At 36.5% G+C, this 22,937-nt stretch overlaps 1 protein-coding gene across 1 annotated transcript in view; it reads left to right on the top strand.

Moving 5' to 3' along the window:
• The window catches only part of LOC123549233 (neuronal calcium sensor 1-like), an 84,721-nt gene that overhangs the window by 5,690 nt on the left and 56,094 nt on the right, over positions 1-22,937 (top strand). The window contains exon 3 of the mRNA XM_045337153.2: positions 21,357-21,405. Coding sequence (XP_045193088.1) covers positions 21,357-21,405 — 49 coding nt within the window. The remainder of the gene's footprint in view (positions 1-21,356; positions 21,406-22,937) is intronic.

Below are 22,937 nucleotides of genomic sequence, written 5' to 3'. Positions count from 1 at the left end.
ACACAGTAGCACATCTGTCTACATTTACTCTAACAACACCAGAGCACATCTGTCTACCTTTATTGCAATGACACAGTAGCACATCTGTCTACATTTACTCTAACAACACCAGAGCACATCTGTCTACCTTTTTTGCAACAACACCAGAGCACATCTGTCTACATTTATTGCAACAACACCAGAGCACATCTGTCTACCTTTATTGCAATGACACAGTAGCACATCTGTCTACATTTATTGCAACGACACAGTAGCACATCTGTCTACATTTATTGCAGCAACACAACAGCACATCTGTCTACATTATTGCAACAACACCAGAGCACATATGTCTACATTTATTGCAACAACACCAGAGCACATCTGTCTACATTTATTCCAACAACACCAGAGCACATCTGTCTACATTTACTCCAGCAACACCAGAGCATATCTGTCTACATTTATTGCAATGACACAGCAGCACATCTGTCTACAATGTAGACAGATATGCTGCTGTATTGCTGCAATAAATGTAGACTCTACATTTATTGCAGCAACACAGCAGCACATCTGTCTATATTTACTGCAGCAACACAGCAGAACGTTTGTCTACATTTATTGCAGCAACACCAGAGCACATTCTGTCTACATTTATTGCAACAACACCAACACCACACCAGAGCACATCTGTCTACATTTATTGCAACAACACCAGAGCACATATGTCTACAGTTACAATGTAGACAGATGTGCTGCTGTGTTGCTGCAATAAATGTAGACTCTACATTTATTGCAGCAACACAGCAGCACATCTGTCTATATTTATTGCAGCAACACAGCAGCACATTTGTCTACATTTATTGCAGCAACACAGCAGCACATCTGTCTACATTTATTGCAACAACACCACAGCACATCTGTCTATATTTATTGCAGCAACACAGCAGCACATCTTTCCACATTTATTGCAGCAACACAACAGCACATCTGTCTACATTTATTGCAGCAACACAATTCATATCTGTCTACTATTTACAGTAACAAAACTGTCTGCTATATGAATGCAACAACACAGCAGTTTGGTTTTATTTGACTATTAATTGTGGGGATTTGAATGTGCGGGTTTCAACTTTTGAATATAAAATGAATGGGAATTTTACTTGTTAATTGGGATTCAATTTCTTGGAATAACTAAACTGCTTAATACAGGTAGGTTAGTCCTTCATGAACAGTAATGATAGAGTTATCTTATGGTTGGTTGGACAAGCAGTTAGTAGGTCCTTTACAAAAACTCTATAGAGCAAGCTACTTCATTCGCAGTTTGAAATAGATTCTGATTATTTTTTTCTTTATTTTTTTGTTGGCATAACATCTTCATAAATATTAGTCATAATTGGCAGCTCTCAAGCTTTTGATGATGTAGGAAGACCACAGGTGCCACTCAGAGCATTATTTGGTCATGGGCGGGCACTTGGGTAAAACTACCAACCTTCCTTAAGTCAGCTGGATAATTCAAACCCATATCTGTAAGGGGCAAGTGATTTGAAGTCATCAACTTTAACCAATGGCTAGGCAGGCCCCCAATTCCAATGAAAGTTCATATGTACAATCAGCATAAAGTGTAGATGTGTGTGACTTCTTTATACCCCAATGTAAAAATGAAGTGTAGGAAGGTATTTAAACAAATTCTTCTTTTGATCCACTACATGAACCAGACTTGATCTGTACATACTTAGCCTTTAGCCTGATTCTGCCTTTGCGACAAGCACAGACCAAAATCAGCCTGCACATCCATGCTGGCTGGTCATGGTCTGCACTGTTCACTATTAAATCTGTAAATTTTCAGTGAAAACCCCTTCAAATAATAAATGGTACTGGCCAAATTGAATGATGGACCAGTCTATTTTAGTAGTCTAAAGGTTAGTTGGACCTTTCTCTAGTTTGTTTATATGGTTTGGGCCATCACAGCATAGAAAAAAGCTTTAGATAACTTGAATGAAATTGATGAATGGATATTTACCAAACTGAAACTTGGTCAGAAGCAAGGTCAAAAGACCAGGGTCAAGTCACTGAATATTTGATCTGTGTTTTATGAAAATCCTTCATGTGATTCAGCGTTAATCAGGCCATTATATCCAAGACTAAAACCTTTGACATTGAGTTATGACCCTAACCTTTGACCAGCACATTTGCAGTAAGAGTTTTTTATTATCTAAATGAGTTGAGCATCTGACAAAGTTTCTTAAAATTCTGCAGAGATTAAGGAGATAATGACCAAATAACAAAGTTGGTCGGACAACAGTCACGAATTATAAGAAAGCATCATGTGGTACAGAATTCAGAACATCACAGCAGAAAATGACACAATTTGGGTGTAATATGTCCTGTTACAATACCGAACAACATAGCAAACCAAAGACACACATTCTCGTGTAGTACATGGTATTGCAATGCAGAACAACATAGTTGACAAAAGACACAAATTGTGGTGCAGCACATTGTAAACAACATACTAGTAACACACCAAAGACACGCATTCCGGTGTAGCACATGGTATTAAAAAAGCAGAACAACATAACTCATCAAACACACACATTCTGGTGCAGTGCATGGTATTGCAATGCAGAACAACATAGCTCACCGAAGACACACATTCTTGTGTTGTGCATGGTTTTGCAAAGCAGAACTACATAGCTCACCAAACACACACATTCTTGTGCAGTGCATGGTAATGCAATGCAGAACAACATACTCACCAAACACACACCTTCTGGTGCAGTGCATGGTATTACAATGCAGAACAACATAGTTCACCAAACACACACATTCTGGTGCAGAGTAATGTTTTGCAAAGCAGAACAACATAGCTCACCAAACACACACATTCTGGTGCAGTGCATGGTATTGTAATGCAGAACAACATAGCTCAATAAAACACACACATTTTGGTGCAGTGCATGGTATTGCAATGCAGAACAACATAGCTCACCAAACACACACATTCTGGTGCAGTGCATGGTTTTGCAAAGCAGAACAACATAGCTCACCAAACACACACATTCTGGTGCAGTGCATGGTATTGCAATGCAGAACAACATAGCTCACCAAACACACACATTCTGGTGCAGTGCAATGTATTGCAATGCAGAACAACATAGCTCACCAAACACATATTCTGGTGCAGTGCATGGTTTTGCAAAGCAGAACACAACATAGCTCACCAAAGACACACATTCTGGTGCAGTGCATGGTATTGCAATGCAGAACAACATAGCTCACCAAAGACACACATTCTGGTGCAGTGCATGGTATTGCAATGCAGAACAACATAGCTCACCAAAGACGCACATTCTTGTACAGTTCATGGTATTGCAATGCAAAACAACATAGCTCACCAAAGACGCACATTCTTGTGCAGTGCATGGTATTGCAAAGCAGAACTACATAGCTCACCAAAGACGCACATTCTGGTGCAGTGCATGGTATTGCAATGCAGAACAACATAGCTCACCAAAGATGCACATTCTGGTGCAGTGCATGGTATTGCAATGCAGAACAACATAGCTCACCAAAGACGCACATTCTGGTGTAGCACATGGTATTGCAATGCAGAACCACATAGCTCACCAAGGACACACATTCTGGTGCAGTGCATGGTATTGCAATGCAGAACAACATAGCTCACCAAAGACACACATTCTGGTGTAGCACATGGTATTGCAAAGCAGAACTACATAGCTCACCAAACACACACATTCTTGTGCAGTGCATGGTATTGCAATGCAGAACTACATAGCTCACTAAACACACACATTCTTGTGCAGTGCAATGTATTGCAATGCAGAACAACATAGCTCACCAAACACACACATTCTCGTGCAGTGCATGGTTTTGCAAAGCAGAACAACATTGTTGACAAAAGACACACATTTTGCATGGTATTGCAAAGCAGAACAACATAGCTCACCAAAAACACACACATTCTGGTGCAGTGCATGGTATTGCAAAGCAGAACAACATAGCTCACCAAAGACACACATTCTGGTGCAGTGCATGGTATTGCAATGCAGAACAACATAGCTCACCAAAGACACACATTCTGGTGCAGTGCATGGTATTGCAATGCAGAACAACCTAACTCACCAAAGACACACATTCTTGTGCAGTGCATGGTATTGCAATGAAAAACCACATAGCTCACCAAACACATACATTCTGGTGCAGTGCATGGTATTGCAAAGCAGAACAACATAGCTCACCAAAGACACACATTCTGGTGCAGTGCATGGTTTTGCAAAGCAGAACATCATAGCTTACCAAAGACATACATTCTGGTGTAGTGCGTGGTATTGAAAAGTAGAACAACATAGCTCACCATAGACACACATTCTGGTGCAGTGCATGGTTTTGCAAAGCAGAACAACATAGCTCACCAAAGACACACCATGGTATTGCATCGCAAAACAACATAGCTGACAAAAAGACACAAATTCTGGTGTAGCACATGGTATTGCACTGCAAAACAACATAGCCAGCCTTCAAGATGTCACGAGTTAAAACTGATGTAATATTCTCTTGAATTCATATGTATATCAGGTTTACGTAACATTGTGTATATCATGTTTAGGTGACATTGTGTATATCAGGTTTAGGTGACATTGTGTCTATTAGGTTTACGTAACATTGTGTATATCAGGTTTATGTGACATTGTATATATCAGGTTTAGGTGACATTGTGTATATCAGGTTTACATAACATTGTGAATATCAGGTTTAGGTGACATTGTTCTGAAAGTGTTTCTGCAGTATTTGACAAATGATGAAGACATCAATAAGTCTTGCAGAATTACCAGTTAACAAGGGGGATCAGCTGTTAATCAGTGAGACATCCACAGTCATAATGAGTTTGCTGTATCCCACTGGTCATCCTTTCTCCTATATAACAAGTCCTAAAATGAATTCATTTCCCTCATGGTATTAGTAATGCCTGCGAAGGCTGGATTTACTGTATAATCTGGCTTCTTGCATACATCATCAGTCACTTTCATGTAAAATAGATGCAAAAATATGGAACAAGGGATAATGCTGAATATATTTAGAATATTAGGTAACATTATTGCACTTTCAGTCGACTGCAAAGTAAACAGACCAGTATGACCTCTGCATAGCAACACTGTCTTGAAAATGTGTTTGTTTTGGGTGTGGGAATTTAGCCAGAGCAACCAGAACAGCCAGAGTAGCCAGAAACCAACCCTAACACTAACCCTAACCCTAACCCTAACCCTGGCTACTCTGGCTGCTCTGGCTAAGTTCATGCACATGTTTGTTTTATATTAGGTTAAAACAGGAATGTCTTTGTTATATAGAGATAAAAATATAAATGAGCCGTGCCATGAGAAAACCAACATAGTGGGTTTGCGACCAGCATGGATCCAGACCAGCCTGCGCATCCGCGCAGTCTGGTCAGGATCCATGCTGTTCGCTAACAGTTTCTCCAATTCCAATAGGCTTTAAAAGCGAACAGCATGGAGCCTGACCAGACTGTGCGGATGCGCAGGCTGGTCTGGATCCATGCTGGTCGCAAACCCACTATGTTGGTTTTCTCATGGCGCGGCTCAAATATATTTGTTTTATAGAGATTTTAAGACAGCAACACATTCTTGAAAATGGGTTTTGTGTATAGAGGTAAAAATAGAAATGTGTTTGTTAATCCCCCGCCGTGGCGGAGGGATTATAGGAATGGTCTGCGTCCGTCCTTCCGTCCGTCCGTCCTTCCGTCCGTCCGTCCTTCCGTCCGTCTTTCCGTCCTTCCGTCCTTCCGTCCGTAACAAAATCATGTCCGGTCCATATCTCCTAAACCCCTTGAAGGATTTTCATGAAACTTGGGTCAAATGATCACCTCATCAAGACGATGTGCAGAACCCATGAGTCAGCCTTGTTGATTCAAGGTCAAGGTCACAACTCAAGGTCAAAGGTTTGAGCCTGCCATTTTGTGTCTGCTCTATGTCTCCTAAACCCCTTGAAGGAATTTTTATAAAACTTGGGTCAAATGATCACCTCATCTAGACGATGTGCAGAACCCATGAGTCAGCCATGCCGGCTCAAGGTCAAGGTCACAACTCAAGGTCAAATGTTTGAGCCTTCCATTTTGTGTCCGCTCTATTTCTCTTAAATCCCTTGAAGGAATTTTATAAAACTTAGGTCAAATGATCACCTCATCAAGATGATGTGCAGAACCCATGAGTCAGTCATGCCGGCTCAAGGTCAAGGTCACAACTTAGGGTCAAAGGTTTGAACCTTCCATTTTGTGTCCGCTCTATATCTCCTAAACCCCTTGAAGGATTTTCATCAAACTTGGGTCAAATGATCACCTCATCAAGGCGATGTGCAGAACTTATAAGTCAGCCTTGTTGGCTCAAGGTCAAGGTCACAACTGAAGGTCAAAGGTTTGAGCCTTCCATTTTGTGTCCGCTCTATATCTCCTAAACCCCTTGAAGGAATTTTATAAAACTTGGGTCAAATGATTACCTCATCAGAACGATGTGCAGAAATTATGAGTCAACTATGCCAGCTCAAGATCAAGGTCACAACTAAGGGTCGAAGGTTTGAGCCTTCCATTTGGTGTCCACTCTGTATCTCCTTAACCCCTTGAAGGATTTTCATCAAACTTGCGTCAAATGATTACCTCATCAAGAACTCATGAGTCAGCCATGTCAACTCAAGGTCAAGGTCACAACTGAAGGTCAAAGGTTTCAGCTCTGTATCTCCTAAACCTCTTGAAGGATTTTCATGAAACTTTGGTCAAATGATCACCTCATCAAGACGTGGTGCAGAATTCATGAGTCAGCCATGTCAGTTCATGGTCAAGGTCACAACTGAAGGTCAAAGGTTTCAGCTCTGTATCTCCTAAACCCCTTGAAGGATTTTCATCAAACTGGGGTCATATGATCGCCTCATCAAGAACTCATGAGTCAGCCATGTCAACTCAAGGTCAAGGTCACAACTGAAGGTCAAAGGTTTCAGCTCTGTATCTCCTAAGCCCCTTGAAGGATTTTCATGAAACTTTGGTCTAATGATCACCTCATCAAGACGTTGTGCAGAATTCATGAGTCAGCCATGTCAGTTCAAGGTCAAGGTCACAGCTAAAATCAAAGCTTTTACCCTTTCACTATCCATAGCTGTGGCGGGGGATTTAGCTGTCTTTCAGACTGCCTTGTTGTACAGAGGTTAAACAGAGATGTATTTGTTGTAAAGAGGTTAATCTATTTAAACACAACAGCATTTTAGTAAGGTATATGCTGTTCAGTGTGTTGTGCTTGACAAAAGTTCTACTGTATTGTTGAAAGGTAATGCTGCTTAGTATAAAAAATAAGTACACTCAAATTTGGTAATTTAAAATTGTATTTTGTTAAAGTGACTTTCGTACATTTATTATTATTTTGCAAAGCATCTTTATAATGCACAAAGCCAGTATTTCTGCCTAAAGTATTTTTGGCATATCTGAGATATGCTTGTGGAATGATGAAAAAAAGTCTAAATTCTTTTAAGATAGGTTTTTAGCTCTCTGAGCACAAATTCTATATTTTTGAAGCTCACCCTAGAACAAAGTAAACATTATTGTAACCTAGAGTTGTAGCTCACCTGAGCATAAATTTCACATTCTTTTAGCTCAAATTTTGCTTTCTATTTAACTTAGGTTTTTAGCTGAAATGACCATAAATTCTACATTCACCACAAAGTCTACATTCTCATAACCTAGGTTTTCACCTAACCTGAGTACAAATTTTACATTATTTTAATTAAGGTTTTAGCACACCTGACCACAAATTCCACATTTTTGTAACTAAGGTTAGCACACATTCTGCATCCTTACTTATAGTACTGACAGACAAATTTTAAACATTAAATTTAAGCTTTACTTAGAATTACAATTTCATGATTGCACAAAGTTTTGTAGTTTTGGCCCAAATCTTCTATTTTAGGAGGGACACAAATTCATTGATTTCAAATTTTGAAGATAAAATGAAGGGAAATTTGCTTGTTGATTCAGATCTGATTTTATGGATTTACTTGAGGATTGAATAAGCCCCTGATGAATAATAAAGATTTCATAGTATAAAATAAAGCCTTATCTACATTTTTTTTCGGATGTTCTTGAATGACTGTGACAAATGTTCAAGACATTTCCTTTTGAAATCTACTCACAAGTTGAACAGAACAGAAATAAAACAACAGTTTCTGTGTGGGGGGTGGGTATTAATGTTGCCAACATTAAATCACCTCTATTGGATGTATAAAATAAACAGACTAAAGGTTAGGGTTAGGTCTAACATAGGTTTAATAGTGTACATTCAATGCGTGCGTACACTGGATGCGGGAGAATTTATGCCGACTGTATTAATGTTTTAAAAAATGAATTTTATGAAACAGTTACACAATAAGCCATAAAAAGAAATATATGACTTCAGAAATTAGGAATGCTTTTTGGTGAGAATTCTTTACTTTTCTCTGATATAAAAGAGCATTCATACAAATTAATAAGAGTATCAATTTTTATGGTAAAGGACCTGAAATGACAATCAAGAATTTTCGTGCGATAACGTATCCTCTGTTTGCAATTTTGGCATCCGTCTGTCATAACAGAAACCTTTGTATCAACTGAAGATTGCCGAAATTGCATGCGGAGAATATGCAAACAAGTGGAAATTGTGGTCTATCATTATGGGTCTACTACCTTAATTGTGAATTTAGACATTTCCAACCCAATCCAGGTACACATAATACACAGAACTATGTGAAGAATCAGACATTATGTCTACATACTCAACTTTCATGTTTTCTATCAAACTCTTTTTATCAATGCATTGATTCTAGACTCTACATGATTGGAAAAAAAATAAGAAAGGGTGGGGGGTCTATCCACTATACAAGAGAATGTCAAAAAGCCATCCAATTTTGTCTGCACTATCAAAATCCATGAACAAGGCGTCTTATGTAGACATTCAAGAACGTTAAACTAATGTAGACAAGGCTTTAGGACATCAGCTTTTAATTTAGATCTTTTAAAGTTCTCTTTATTTAGGGTACATTCAAGTATGTAGACAATTTAAATACAGGAGATAGCACTGAGCAAAGAGTTTTTGTCTTAAGTTTCCCTCCGAGGATAAAATGCCAACTTCTCTTACTGAATTATTTATTAAGCAATGTCGGCAGAAAGTGATTTTAGAATAAACTGAAGTTTTCGTGAATTTACGTCTAATCTTTGGAGACTACCTTCCTGTTTGTGTTCTGTACTTGATGATTAGATGCAATTTTCTACAGTTTTAGAGACTTAAATCTTGTGTTAGATGAAGATGAAGATCAATTTATTTTACCAGCCATTATGGCAGGAGATGAATGTCTCCTTTGTAATCGTATCTTAAGTACTTACTATCAGTTATTATATTGGTCATTATTTAGTAAATGTGTGTGTTAATCATTAATGTTATGATACTACCGTTTTTATTTGTGGCATGATTATACAAAACCAGTACCAATATATCTGTCATAAAATCTGATTAACCAATCACTGGCCACTGTTTTGCTCATACATTTCTCTGTGTGTGTAGTCACCATGGGCGGCTCACCAGAATACTGTTAGTAATGTTAGTAGGAGGATAGTGCAAGATACAGAAGATGCTCCAATTCCAGAAATGTCTCATTAGCGTGCTAGGTGTAAAGCACTCTTATCCCAATGTTAGTAATTTTTAGTTACAGAAGCGGGGGCACAAACTCACGACCCCTGGTTTCGTAGTCAAACAGTGATACCCAGACGAAATGTTGACCATGGTTGACCATAGTCACCACGGTTTTTGATGGTTGACCATGAACTAACGTGGTCAACCATCAAATACCATGGTGAAAACATGGCCTGAGGACCACAGTCGGCCATGGTCAACCATGGTGATATAAGATTGGCCATGGTCAGCCATGGTCGACAATGGTCAGCAAAGACAATCAACAGTTTGACCATGGTCTACCGTGGTCAACTTTTTTCAACCATGGCTGACCATGGACTACCATGGTCATGTTAGTAATTTTCACAATTATCAAGTTTTACAATGCACCAAAGATGCCTGACTGCATTTTGGCTCCAAAAGTTTTCCTAGATATAGAATAGTTTTCCTGCATTTATAGACAGATTCAAAGGTAAACTTTCATAGTCTGACTATAATTTGTAGTCATCTTAGCAATTTTATGACAAATAAATGACTGACTTGCAAAAATAGATATAGACTGAAATTGTCATGTATTTTCACGACCCTTTCAAATTTATATTTATACATTTAATTACTTATCTGTCTTGGTGAAATATTTTTATATATTTTAAACAAACCTTATAATTTGTAAAGTGCAAAACATTGTTTCAAATATACTGATTTTAAGATATATCAAAATAGTGTATTTTGATTTCTCGTTACAAAGTAATTTTTTCACATAATATACCCAAATTTTCAGTATATTTACATAAGTAACTACTACCGAAGAAACGGTCCCTCAGAATCTTGAAATTTTCTTCAATATGATTTTATGGAACAGTCAGTTTCTTTTATCAAAATTTAGCCACCAACAATGTTCCATTATAAATTATAATATCATCGAACAAGATATCCACAATCTGAGAGATGCTTCCTTCCATATTGCATACTTCTTTAAAATGTAAAAAAAATTGCAAGTCGATACATCAATAAATGAAAAAGGAATTAAATTTTAGTAGTCAGATATACACTTGATTTTATTTCTGTCCATTTTTAACCTCACAGTTTTTTATAGTCAATAATCACCACGTTCGACCATGGTCATGGACCATGGTTGACTGTGGTCCCCAACCATGGTCGACCATGGTGATTATTGACTATCAAAAACCGTGGTGCCATTTAACAAAACGTGGTCGACCATGGTCAACCATGGTCATATGACCATGAACTACCATGGTAGTCCATGGTCATATGACCTTCATTTCGCCAGGGGACCACTGGACCACTGCATCCACTCTTCATACATTTCATATTGCTCTAATGTAATTAGAAACTTCAGGAGACTGGTTCTAGATTTTACCACTTGTCCATATCAGCAGACTGGTACTCAAAGATTTCAATGCTATTCCAAGTCATACTTATTTTTTTAATGGCACTTTTTCAAAAAAATGTTTGAATGAAACAAACGGGGGATTTATCTGGAAAAGTTTAGACAAACTTAATATTCAGCCATTTTTGGCAATATTTCTGTGGCTTTGATTTAATGGGGAAAAGCTGTTGGTTTTAGAACATATTAATTTGTGTGGCTACTGATTTCTTTTATCAATATATTGTTGATAAATGACATCAGGCTAATAAACAGATAAATATCTTGCTGAGTTTGCAATTCTGATATCATTTCTATTTCTGGTTATCTCTGCAACTGGAGAACTTACCTTCAGACCAATATATAACTTTTTTGTTGTTAAAGACTGTAATTTTCTAATATAAATTATTGATTACAGTCTGTTGTCTATGAAAGATGGTACTCCTGTCTTTCAATTAGAGCCTTTCCTATAATATTTATGTCTACCAGGGACTTAATCCAGTACATGTTTTGTCACTTTTTGAAGCATCTTATGTCAACTTTCAAGCTTTACTATTGCGGGAATATAAAAATTATGGAAAACAAAATCATCTTACCTCCTACTAATTTCTAACCATTCAACTGGTCAGTTGACATCACATAAGAGTTACTTCCCTTGTTTCTGTAAGTGACAGCTTGATGTTGAATAAATAGAGTATGAAATACAATTCAGATATCAAAATATATTCAAAGCCTTAAAATTAAATTTAATTATTCTATGCTGCAAATCATTGAATAGATAACGAACCTTAACCAGAACTTGAATAAAAACTTCATGAAATCTCCTTTTACAGCATGATGTTGATTTCCCACACTTTGTTTAAACTGACTACTGCACGGCTACTAAACGCTAGCGCCACCACCAAATTGTGGTGATAAGGAAATGAGCTATCGACATTTCCGTGGTGCAGCTATCGCCCGTTTCTATTTGTAAACACGTGAGTACAATTTATATTTTATCTTATATTTTCATTGATAGAACTTTTTTCGAAAATCGGAGAATGTAGTTCCGTGTAACAACACTTTTACTACAGGTTGGCTGTTATTTCATTAAAATATTACGCAAATTGTGGTGTCAGGAGCTTTTCTCCGGAATCTGACAGTGGCACATGTTCATATCGGCCAGTATTCGAACACCATTCCGATGAATAGACACACTGTAAGAACATACCTGCGCATGCAAATGGTGCAGAAATGATAAATAATTATATACGCACACACCATGAATAATAGAATCTCGGGCTAGAAGAAATATACCAGGATTTTTAAAAGTGGTGGCGCTATAACTCTAGTGATGGCGCTATACAGTAGTGGTGGAGCTGTTACGACATTCAATAATACGAACTGCTGACGCGTCCAGAGCAAAACAAACGCAACATTTTTCTAATCGATCATTTTCCTGCAAATAATTATGTTATTAAAGAAAGAAAAACACGATCATAGTGTATTTACCTTTATGAAACATTCTCTATCAAAAAAAAAAAAAAGAGAACAAAATACTCACAGACCCTTGGGACACATGTAGTCAAAGTAAATATTTATTCGGGTCAAGAAAAATAGTAGCAATACCTTTATTTCAAACGAAGATTTGTGTCCAGGCAATAATTTGAAGACAGTGTAGAATTTATTTTTATATTAATATTCTGAAAGTTACTTCCCTTTGTTTTTATACGTTGTTTGCATGTCATTGTAAACAAAAGACCTTACTTTCACAGTTATTTCTGAAAAGTGAATACAGTACATTTTCAATTCCAATCGATTAAATATGATTAATCAATTAGGGCTTACATGTACAATCTGAATCCATATATATGTAGATTATTTTATTTATGTATTTTGTTGAGTAACGTAATTCTAGTATAGTGTGGGATAGGTTGATATCATCGATTATTGTAGAAATTTCCGTGGCTTGCAGACAGACATTTTTATATATTAAAATTGAATATATTAGCCACTAATCATATACAACAGCGCCACCACTACAGTATAGCGCCACCACTTGAGTGATTACGCCACCACTTTCGAAAATAGTCGTGTTTTAATTTTTTACTGTGTTTTTCGTAATTCATTGATGTGTGGGAATACGTGTTATTCATTTCTACACCATTTGCATGCGCAGGTATGTTCTTATAGTGTGTCTATTCATCGGAATGGTGTTCGAATACTTGCCGATATGAAAATATGCCATTGTCAGATTCGGGAGAAAAGCTCCTGACACCACAATTTGCATACTATTTTAATGAAATAACAGCCAACCTGTAGTAAAAGTGTTGTTACACGGAACTACATTCTCCGATTGTCGAAAAAAGTTCTATCAATAAAAATATAAGATAAAATATAAATTGTACTCACGTGTTTACAGATAGAAACGGGCGATAGCTGCACCACGGAAATGTCGATAGCTCTTTTCCTTATCACCACAATTCGGTGGTGGCGCTAGCGTTTAGTAGCCGTGTACTGTAAGAAAAGAAAAGTTACATTTAAACACAGAAAACTTATTATTACCGGGTACTTATTTTTTAAAATGAATGTTAGCATTAGAAAGATAAATTCCTTACACATGTTTAATTTACCTGTCTTGGCTGTAGCCACATGTGAAAGTTACTGGCAAGTGTAGTCCAAATAATAGGACATTTTGGGACAGCGTGATAACTTTTGACTGTCGCTGTTAGAGGGATGACAACTACAAAATATCAGATCATAAAATAAGTTATCCCAATAAGCCAAATGAGTAAGACTACTGGCAGTGTATATTCTACACACTGTGTATTGTCCATAAGTATTGACCTTCACTCATGAATATTCTGTATGTTTCCGTAAATTAATTTTCAGTGTCTGATCCAAAACAATGATATAACTATTGAAAACCCGATTATATACCATCACGTATCATGTGCAGATATAGCTATGCGGACAAAGCATTCTGCCACCTATCTGAGGGTTGTGTGTTCGAGTCTGCTGTCTGACCAAATTGTTGTTGTTTTTTTAATTTTATCTGTAAGATTACAAGTTGGAAAAATTGTCACACTTATCATGATTTATCAGTGAAATACTCTACTATCCATCAACATTGTTCTAGGTACATGTCAGTAAACTGTCCTACAAAAAACTTTAGGAATGGACAAGTATTCATTCATTCAACAAACAATTCAAAGAACTGTTGTTAATGACACAAAATGAAATGTTTCATAAAATAATGTAATATAGATACAAATACAAACAGACGGAATTATAGTAAAAAAAAAATGTTTAGAACTGAATTCGAACCCATGGTAATGTGCTTCCAAGTCGGAGAGCTTACCACATCATTGTGCCATTGGTTAACTAAATTGGTTATTTTGATAAATCTGGATATTTTCAGGACACAAAATTATCACATAAAATAACAAAAACGCTCGAAAATATGACAAAGATTAATGAGTGCCAGGTCAATACTTATAGACAATAACTAATATATTTTGACACAAAAGACTGAATTGTATATCAATAATGTCCAGTTATAATACGTAAAGAATACACCTGATGATTCTTTATACGTCCTCAGTTTACAGCGTGACATATGAGATTGTCCTCATATAATGTATACATTACATTGTGAACAGCTTCAACTCACTTCAGGCTATAAAAATATATTTTAGGGATTATATTAATGTCTATATTAATAAAACCATGGCAACTACCGGTAATTGTTTAAGAATCTTGTTTTCTATAGGAAATTCCAAGAATTAAACAACAAATTAATAGTTTTTGTATTCATGGCGGAAAAATTGCGGCAGCCACATTTCAAATAAAGGCATTCTGAACCTTTAAATATCTTCCCCTCTGAAATATCTGATCAGATTTACATAAAACTTGGTCTGTAGTATTCTGGTTTGGACCTCTCTCATGTTTATTTAAATGGCTTTGCTTTACTGCATTTAGGAGTTATCAGAGCTTTACAAAGATAAGACTATAAATAAATTCAACACGAATGGTTTGATGTATGTTCACCAAACTTGGTCTGTTACTAGAATTTTTGATATGATATATCTCAAACTTGTCCAAATGGTTTGGCTTGGCTGCAGATAGGGGCCCAAGAGCTAAAAACAGAACAACCTTTTGACTTCTTTTCGTCATGTCTCAGACTCATGAACTGCTTCACTGATGTTAACCAAATCTGGTCAACAGAAAGCTCAAAAAGTCAAGGCTGGGTGAGCATATCTTAGGGCATTTATAATTCTTGACCCTTTTATGTGTCCTTTTTTTTTCAAGTTTTTAAGTTTTTGTCAATTTCATATACATGTACCACAGAAAATACGAACCATAGGCTGAAAATATTTCCACAGTAATTAATATTGTATGTGAAACTTTCCAGTATTTTCAGGATGTAGATCATTTTAACACTGTTCTTTGATGCTGTAAAGTCTAATTGTACTGACACACTATACATGAGCTGCTAATTATATTTTCCTTCTTAATCATTTATCACTGGTTTATCACAGCTCAACAAAAGCTTATTCAGCATTGCTTATTGTAATATGAGACGCGCCATGGGAAAATCAACATAGTGGCTTTGCGACCAGCATGGATCCAGACCAGCCTGCGCATCTGCGCAGTCTGGTCAGGATCCATGCTGTTCGCTTTTAAAGCCTATTGGAATTGGAGAGACTGTTAGCGAACAGCATGGATCCTGACCAGACTGCGCGGATGTGCAGGCTGGTCTGGATCCATGCTGGTCGCAAAGCCACTATGTTGGTTTTCTCATGGCACGGCTCATATACTATTCTTTCCTTACCATAGAAAAATTAGGAGTTCAGTCAGATTTTGATTGTAATGTTTAGACAAATACCATAGAATTATTTTTTGTGGTGGACTGATTTTCTTGGTGGTCTTATTCTCTTGGTGGACTAATTTTTGTGGATGGTTATGTAAATCCAGAAAACGAAATCCTAACAAATAAAGAAAATTCCCATGTATTTTGCCTTTAAGCTCTAATTTCTCAGTAATGGCCTTATAATGTCCTTATATCCATTTACAATAACCTAGTGTGCTAATTAGTTTTACTCAGAAGATGCCATTTAGTGTGTGCTGTCTCATGATACATTGCTGTCTCCATTCACATAAGGTAACAGATGAGGATCCAATGACATGGCATCTCCACTCCTACCTGAATATGTAACATTAAATTATATAGAGACCACAATTACTCTTCTTTTCCTGTTTTGTTTTCTTTTATATAAAGTTATTAGAATGCCTGTTTAAAACAATTGAACTATGAACCACAGGTATAGGTTGACCACGTTTTTTGAGCTGTGACTAATTTATGCATGCAAAAAAAGGGTAGGAACATATAATATTATGTAATACATAGTAAAGCAGTATAATTCCCTTACAGAAGCAAGCCTCTGTGGCGTACATGCTGCGTATTTGCTGTGTATATGCCGCGAACACAGTAGTACGCCAGAGGAGTACACTTTACATACACCGCATGCCGCGTACATGCCGCGTACTATTTCGAGGAGTACACAGCATGTACGCAGGAGGTCACTAGTACACTTCAAGTACGCAGCACAGACTCTGAAAATTTAAGGAGTACACTGCATGTACGCAGGAGGGACTTGTACAAGAAAATAGTACACTGCATGTACACCGCAGATACTTTGAAATTTGTGCAGTACACTTCATATACGCGGGAAAGACTTGTACAATTTCTTTTGGCATTTATACTTAGTTTTTTTTTTTTATAAGTTAAAGTCTGAAGTAAACTTCATATATGCGGGAGGGACTTGTTCATTTTCTTTTGGTGTTTATACTTTGAATTTTTTTAGGTAAAAGTCTGAAGTACACTTCATGCAGGAAGGATTTGTACATTTTTTTTTTTGGAAGCAAGAACTTGATTTCCGTGTAACTTTTATCTTAATAGCATAGAATAGTTCAGATTACCGGTATTCTGAACAATGAAAATTTGCCGAACTATTTGCAATGTTCATTTGTGAAGCTTACATCTTAGTGATTTCTGAGCTGCACCTTGCATGCAGTGTAAAAATATATTCTTTTTCATTTTGAATTAATCCTGGAGCTTTCTAACTTGGATAATTGAAAAGCCTTATTTGAACTTCGTTGCATTACATTTTGTAATACATGAAATAATTACCAAGATAATGCCTCAACAGTGCCCGAATCAGAAGAATTAATAGCTCTCACTGTTATTTGAATACTCTTAAGCAAAACACCATTCTATCATGTTTTATAAAGGCTTTAATGCTCATTATGTTAACTCATTAAGGCCTCACCAAATTAAAAAGTTGTTCATCGGATTTGCCGCTCATATATTTTCAGAACGTTTTTGGCTAATTGCGCTCGCCCCATTGGAAAAAATCAATCCAAAATTTTTTGGTGCGCTACTTTTTACGGACGTAAAAGTGTATAAATGCTTATATAATTCCAGTCCTAGATTTTCTCAGATGGATTTTAATCAAAATAAATACATTCTACGCACACATCGTCTATAATAAATCATAATACTTATATTTAGTTGCATTAAAGTTGTTTCCCCTTGATGCAGTTACGCCATTTTCTTCAAATGTTTACCAAATTACATGCTACAAAAATTGGTTTATTTCATTGAAAAGTGGATGGAGAAAAGCATACTAATTTATTTGATAACATCAATCTACATTATTTTGGTAAGGGTAAGTACTTATTGATGCATGTCACTTATCTTTTTTCTGTTTTTTTCTGTCCAAATGATCAGCATTTGCATACGAAAGTTGGTGGGGTAAGGAATTTACATTATCACAGCAGTTTCGCCACAAGAGTACACAGCATGTATGCAGCAGGAGTACACAGCATGTACGCCGCAGGACTCGGGCCAGGAGTACACAGCATGTACGCCGCAGGAGTACACAGCATGTACGCCGCAGGAGTACACAGCATGTACGCCGCAGGAGTACACAGCATGTACGCCGCAGGGGTAGTACACCGCAGGCTCATTTGCATGTGAAAAGTGTATGTGCCGCGTACATGCTGCGTACTATTTCCCGCATACTAAATTCCTCCAGCGTACATCCTGTGTACTATGTAGTCCACAGCATGTACGCAGCAAGTAGTACGCGGCAGAGCTCATTTGCATGTCAAAAGTGTACTACAAACGTACTATCGGTGTATGTGCGGTGTATATCCTGCGTACTATTGATTTCAGTACACATCATGTACACATCATATACGCTGTATGTACACAGCAAGAGTACGCAGCAGGCCTTTTTCTTCTGTAAGGGTTAAGTTATCGATGAATGCAAACGAATGCATGGCCCAATGGATATGGTGTTGGCTTAACAAACTTGCTTTTTGAGGGTTCAAGCCTTGGTGAGTTCATATTTTTTATTTTGTTTTATTCTTTTGTTTCAATAAACATTGCGTAAGAAAATTGTGCAGTTTATTGAATGGATTAGTTAATGATGTGTTAGCCAGTCAAAATACTCAGAGACTGACACAGCTGAAGGGTCGTCAACTGACACAGCAAGAGAAGTTGAAATTATGTGACATTGAATTAAATTGAAATAAAAGTAGCAAAATATATTGAATATATAGAAACAATGAAAAAAATAAGTCAAACATTATTATTAAAATATATAATATGGTTTTTTAAAAAGTGTCTTCAAAGATTCTTGACTAAAATGAAATAGAAATAATGTATACTAGAGAAAAAATACGGCCGTAATCTGGGCTTGAACTCGCACCTCACGGTTTGTAATCATTACACTCTACCAATTGCGCCAACAATATAATCAAGTTCATGGTAAACAAAACATACACATCAACTTACTCTATAGAGATTTTTCAGCCAGGTATGGACCAAATATCGATATAACCCAATTGGAAAAGCGTATCATTCCGTCACGGCTCAAAACACGCCGTCGAACTGTACCCTGGGGCTGGACATATAGCCATCGTGTTTACTACCTGCCGTGATTTGACTGTTATTTCTCATATTTGAAATTATTTACATTTACATGACGGCTATAAGTCCGTCCGCAGGGTACGTATGCTATGAACAAAGACTTCTTGCGTTCTAATCTGAAACTATTGCTATTTTATGGCATTATTGATAGGTTTTTTTTCAAAGATCTGCTGTGTGGTCATGGTTCTATTTGTTGGGATTATGACTTTAAATTAAGCTGAAAAAGACCTGTTAAATACATGTACAGTCATTTATAAATCATGGTAGCTTGTTTTGATCCATCTTTGGTCTTGCCTTTGACTTCAAATTGATTTCAAGTATTATGTTGATAAAGGAAAGCTGTCAACAATACTTAATTTGGGTTTAATTGATAAATATCATGAATATTTGAGCATCATCTTTACAGTCAAAATGGTAGTTACATCCTAGAATTAATCATTGTTGTGTTTAACCTTTGCCCTGCTAAATTTCTAAAATGGACTGGTCCATCATTCAGTTTGGGCAGTACCACTTATTATTCAAAGGGGTACGTGTTCAGTGAAAATTTTCTGACTGAATAGCGAACAGTACAGACAATGATCAGCCTGTATGAATGTTACAAAATATAACTCTGTATTTTACAAATCTCAGTTAAGTAATATCTTACACCATTCCCAGCACAAATCTCAGTTAGGTAATATCTTACACCATTCCCAGCACAAATCTCAGTTAGGTAATATCTTACACCATTCCCAGCACAAATCTCAGTTAGGTAATATCTTACACCGTTCCCAGCACAAATCTCAGTTAGGTAATATCTTACACCATTCCCAGCACAAATCTCAGTTAAGTAATATCTTACACCATTCCACAGTGATTATTTAGGAACTAGCAGACTTTTCACTTTAAACAAGTCAGCCATTGATAATTGCATGAAATTCCTATAATGGTAAAAGAGAAATTGTGCAGCCTTTAATTATTAATGATGAATGATTTTATTAAATTTGTCAAAATTTAGGCTTGTGTTTAACTGATATTCAATATTGCCAGGAAGAGTTTCATAACTAGCATCTGTCATTATATGCATCAAGACAACATGCATAGTGCACTACACAGCTAACTAGGTCAAGGGTCAAGGTCACACTTGGCAGTTAAAGGTCAAAGCTCAATTTTGTATCTGCTCTATATGTCTAAACTAATGGTAAGTTTTTCATTAAACTAGCATCAGCTATTACCTCATCACACAATGTACAGAATACTTAGCCTGAGTCGCACTTAGGTCCAAGGTCCAGGTCACACTTCAAAGATCAAATACATGAATCTTAAACTTGTGTCCTCTCCATTACCTTCCAAACATGAATTTAATTTATTTCATTAAAGCAATTTCAGTTGTAAACCTCATGCAGATGACATGCAGAGTCCATAACCCAGGTCATTAGGTACAAAGTCAAGGTCATTAGAGGTCAAAGATCAAATAGCCTAAATTTTTGTCTGCTTCATTTGTAATCTCTGAAAGGATTTTCATAAAATTAGCATCAGTTGTTTACTTCATCAACAGGACAAATGGAGTGTACAACCCCGATCACTATACCAAAGGTCAAGGTCACACTAAAAGGTCATGATCACAACATTTTACTTTTCCCAATATCAAAGTGGCATCTGGATGAATTAATTACCTTTAATGATAGCTCTTGTTGTTATTAATGTTTGTACATATTTTATAAAGTATGCATGACGTTCCCTATAAGGCATAAAAAATGTTTGGTAACATGCTCAAAAAAAAAATAAGTAGGTAGATATAGGTTGGTAATTTTTTTTTTTTTTTTTTTTTTAAGTGGGACTTTTCAGAAATTATTTTTGTGTCAAAAAATGAATACAGATAAGGGGATTATGCCTTTACAGCATCAGTAAATTGAATTCTAACATCTCTGACCATGTTTAAAGCATAAAAAGTGCAGTTTTGCTACTTTTTGTTTAAAAGTTGAAAAAAAATTCTCCAAGGCCATAAAAACATTTAGGATCACGCCAAAAATTTAGAGTAGGTCAGGATACCGGAAACAAACATTTTTTTTTACGCCTAAGATTTTTGTTGACTATCTGAATACACTGAAAACCAACATAGTGCATTTGCGACCAGCATGGATCCAGACCAGCCTGCGCATCTGGGCAGTCTGGTCAGGATCCATGCTGTTCACTTTCAGAGCCTATTGCAATTAGAGAAACTGTTAGCGAACAGCATGGATCCTGACCAGACTGCGTGGAATTCACTATGTTGGTTTTCTCATGGCGTGGCTCATATGTGTTTTGTTTTCAGGTACAGAGACTTTCTGAGAGAATGTCCTAATGGAGCCCTGAGACAAGAGGTATGCCTCTTTTATTATGAAATTATAACACAGAAACACTCAAATTATAGATATTCTCTACTTGGGCCTTTCTTCTTGGCGGTCCAAGATATTTTTTATGTCATTGTTAGCTCACCTGAGCCAAAGGCTCATGATAAGCTTTTGTGACCGCTCAATGTCCTCGTCGTGGTGTGTCGTCCTACCGTCAACATTTTCTAAAAAGCATCTTCTTAAAAACAACTGGGCAGAATTACACCAAACTTTTCAGGAATGATCTTTGGGTGGCTCCCTTTCAAAATTATTCAAAGCATTGAATTCCATGGAGAACTCTGGTTGCAATGGCAACCGAAAGGAAAAGCTTTAAAAATCTTCTTGTCCAAAACCGCAAGACATAGAACCTCGATATTTGGCATGTGACATCATCTAATGGTCCTCTATGAAGATTATTCAACTTATGCCCCTGGGATGAAAAGAGACCCCGCCCCGGGGGTCCCAAGTGTTACATAGACTTACATTGGAAAAAAATAAAAAATCTTCTTGTCTGAAACTGCAAGGCCTAGGCTTTTGATATTTGGTATGTTGCATTGCCTAGTGGTCCTCTACAAGATTATTCAAGAAATGACCCTTGATTCATCAAATTTTGTTGGCCTATTTTCTTTATATTATTGGACGGGTTTCCAACAAACCTTAGTGGTCAGTGCAAAGTCTCACTGTGCATGTATTTTTGACATGTTCCAGTTCATTAATTTTCAGTGGAGTATTGCCCTTGATTGGGCTTATTTACATTTTGCAAGCATCTGCTCAAATACCAATAAATTTTGTAAAAATAAAAGCAATAATGATGACATCACAATTACAAATTAAAGAATTTTACTGAATTGAATTCGAACCTATGGTAACCTTCATGGAAGTCTCAGACCTTACCACTATGCCGCGGTGTCTTTGGTTTACTTTCGTTAGTTTATAAAATTAATATTTTCGAGCTATAATTAGAAGCACAAAATAACAAAAAGGCCCGAAAATTTTGGCGAAAATTACTGAGTGCTGGTAAATACTTATAAAATAAAAAAAACAAGATGTTTTTAAGTGTAGCATTTTACATAATCTTGTACAAAAACAAAACAAGAAAAGAACTTTAAAGACTTTTATAAGTGCAAATTTATCTGCTTGAAGTGCACTAATCTATTAATGGGTTAATATGTTTAAAAAACGGTGAACTTTTTTAATCAGCTTTACATGCAAAACAGTGTATTGTTTCCTAGTCTATTTTAGGTGTTGTTTAAAGTACTTACCTACTTAACTTATTATGGAAATGCAGCATGTTTTGAAAGCTTATTTAGTAAGGATATTTCATTTATAACACATTTCATAAGGCTTAAGTATAAAGAGGTTAGAGGTCTGTTTAATAAAAGTTTCATCCAACATTCTCTCATAAATAGGGATTTTTGCTTTGCTATTCAAAGAATAGTCTAGCGGTGTCAGCATTGGCATCACACCTTGGTTAAAGTTTTGCATGCAAGTACATATAGCTATCATTTAGGCATATAGCTTTG

Source organism: Mercenaria mercenaria, chromosome 15 (assembly GCF_021730395.1).
Source record: "Mercenaria mercenaria strain notata chromosome 15, MADL_Memer_1, whole genome shotgun sequence".
Taxonomy (NCBI): domain Eukaryota; kingdom Metazoa; phylum Mollusca; class Bivalvia; order Venerida; family Veneridae; genus Mercenaria; species Mercenaria mercenaria.
This window is presented reverse-complemented; position numbering and strand designations above follow the sequence as displayed.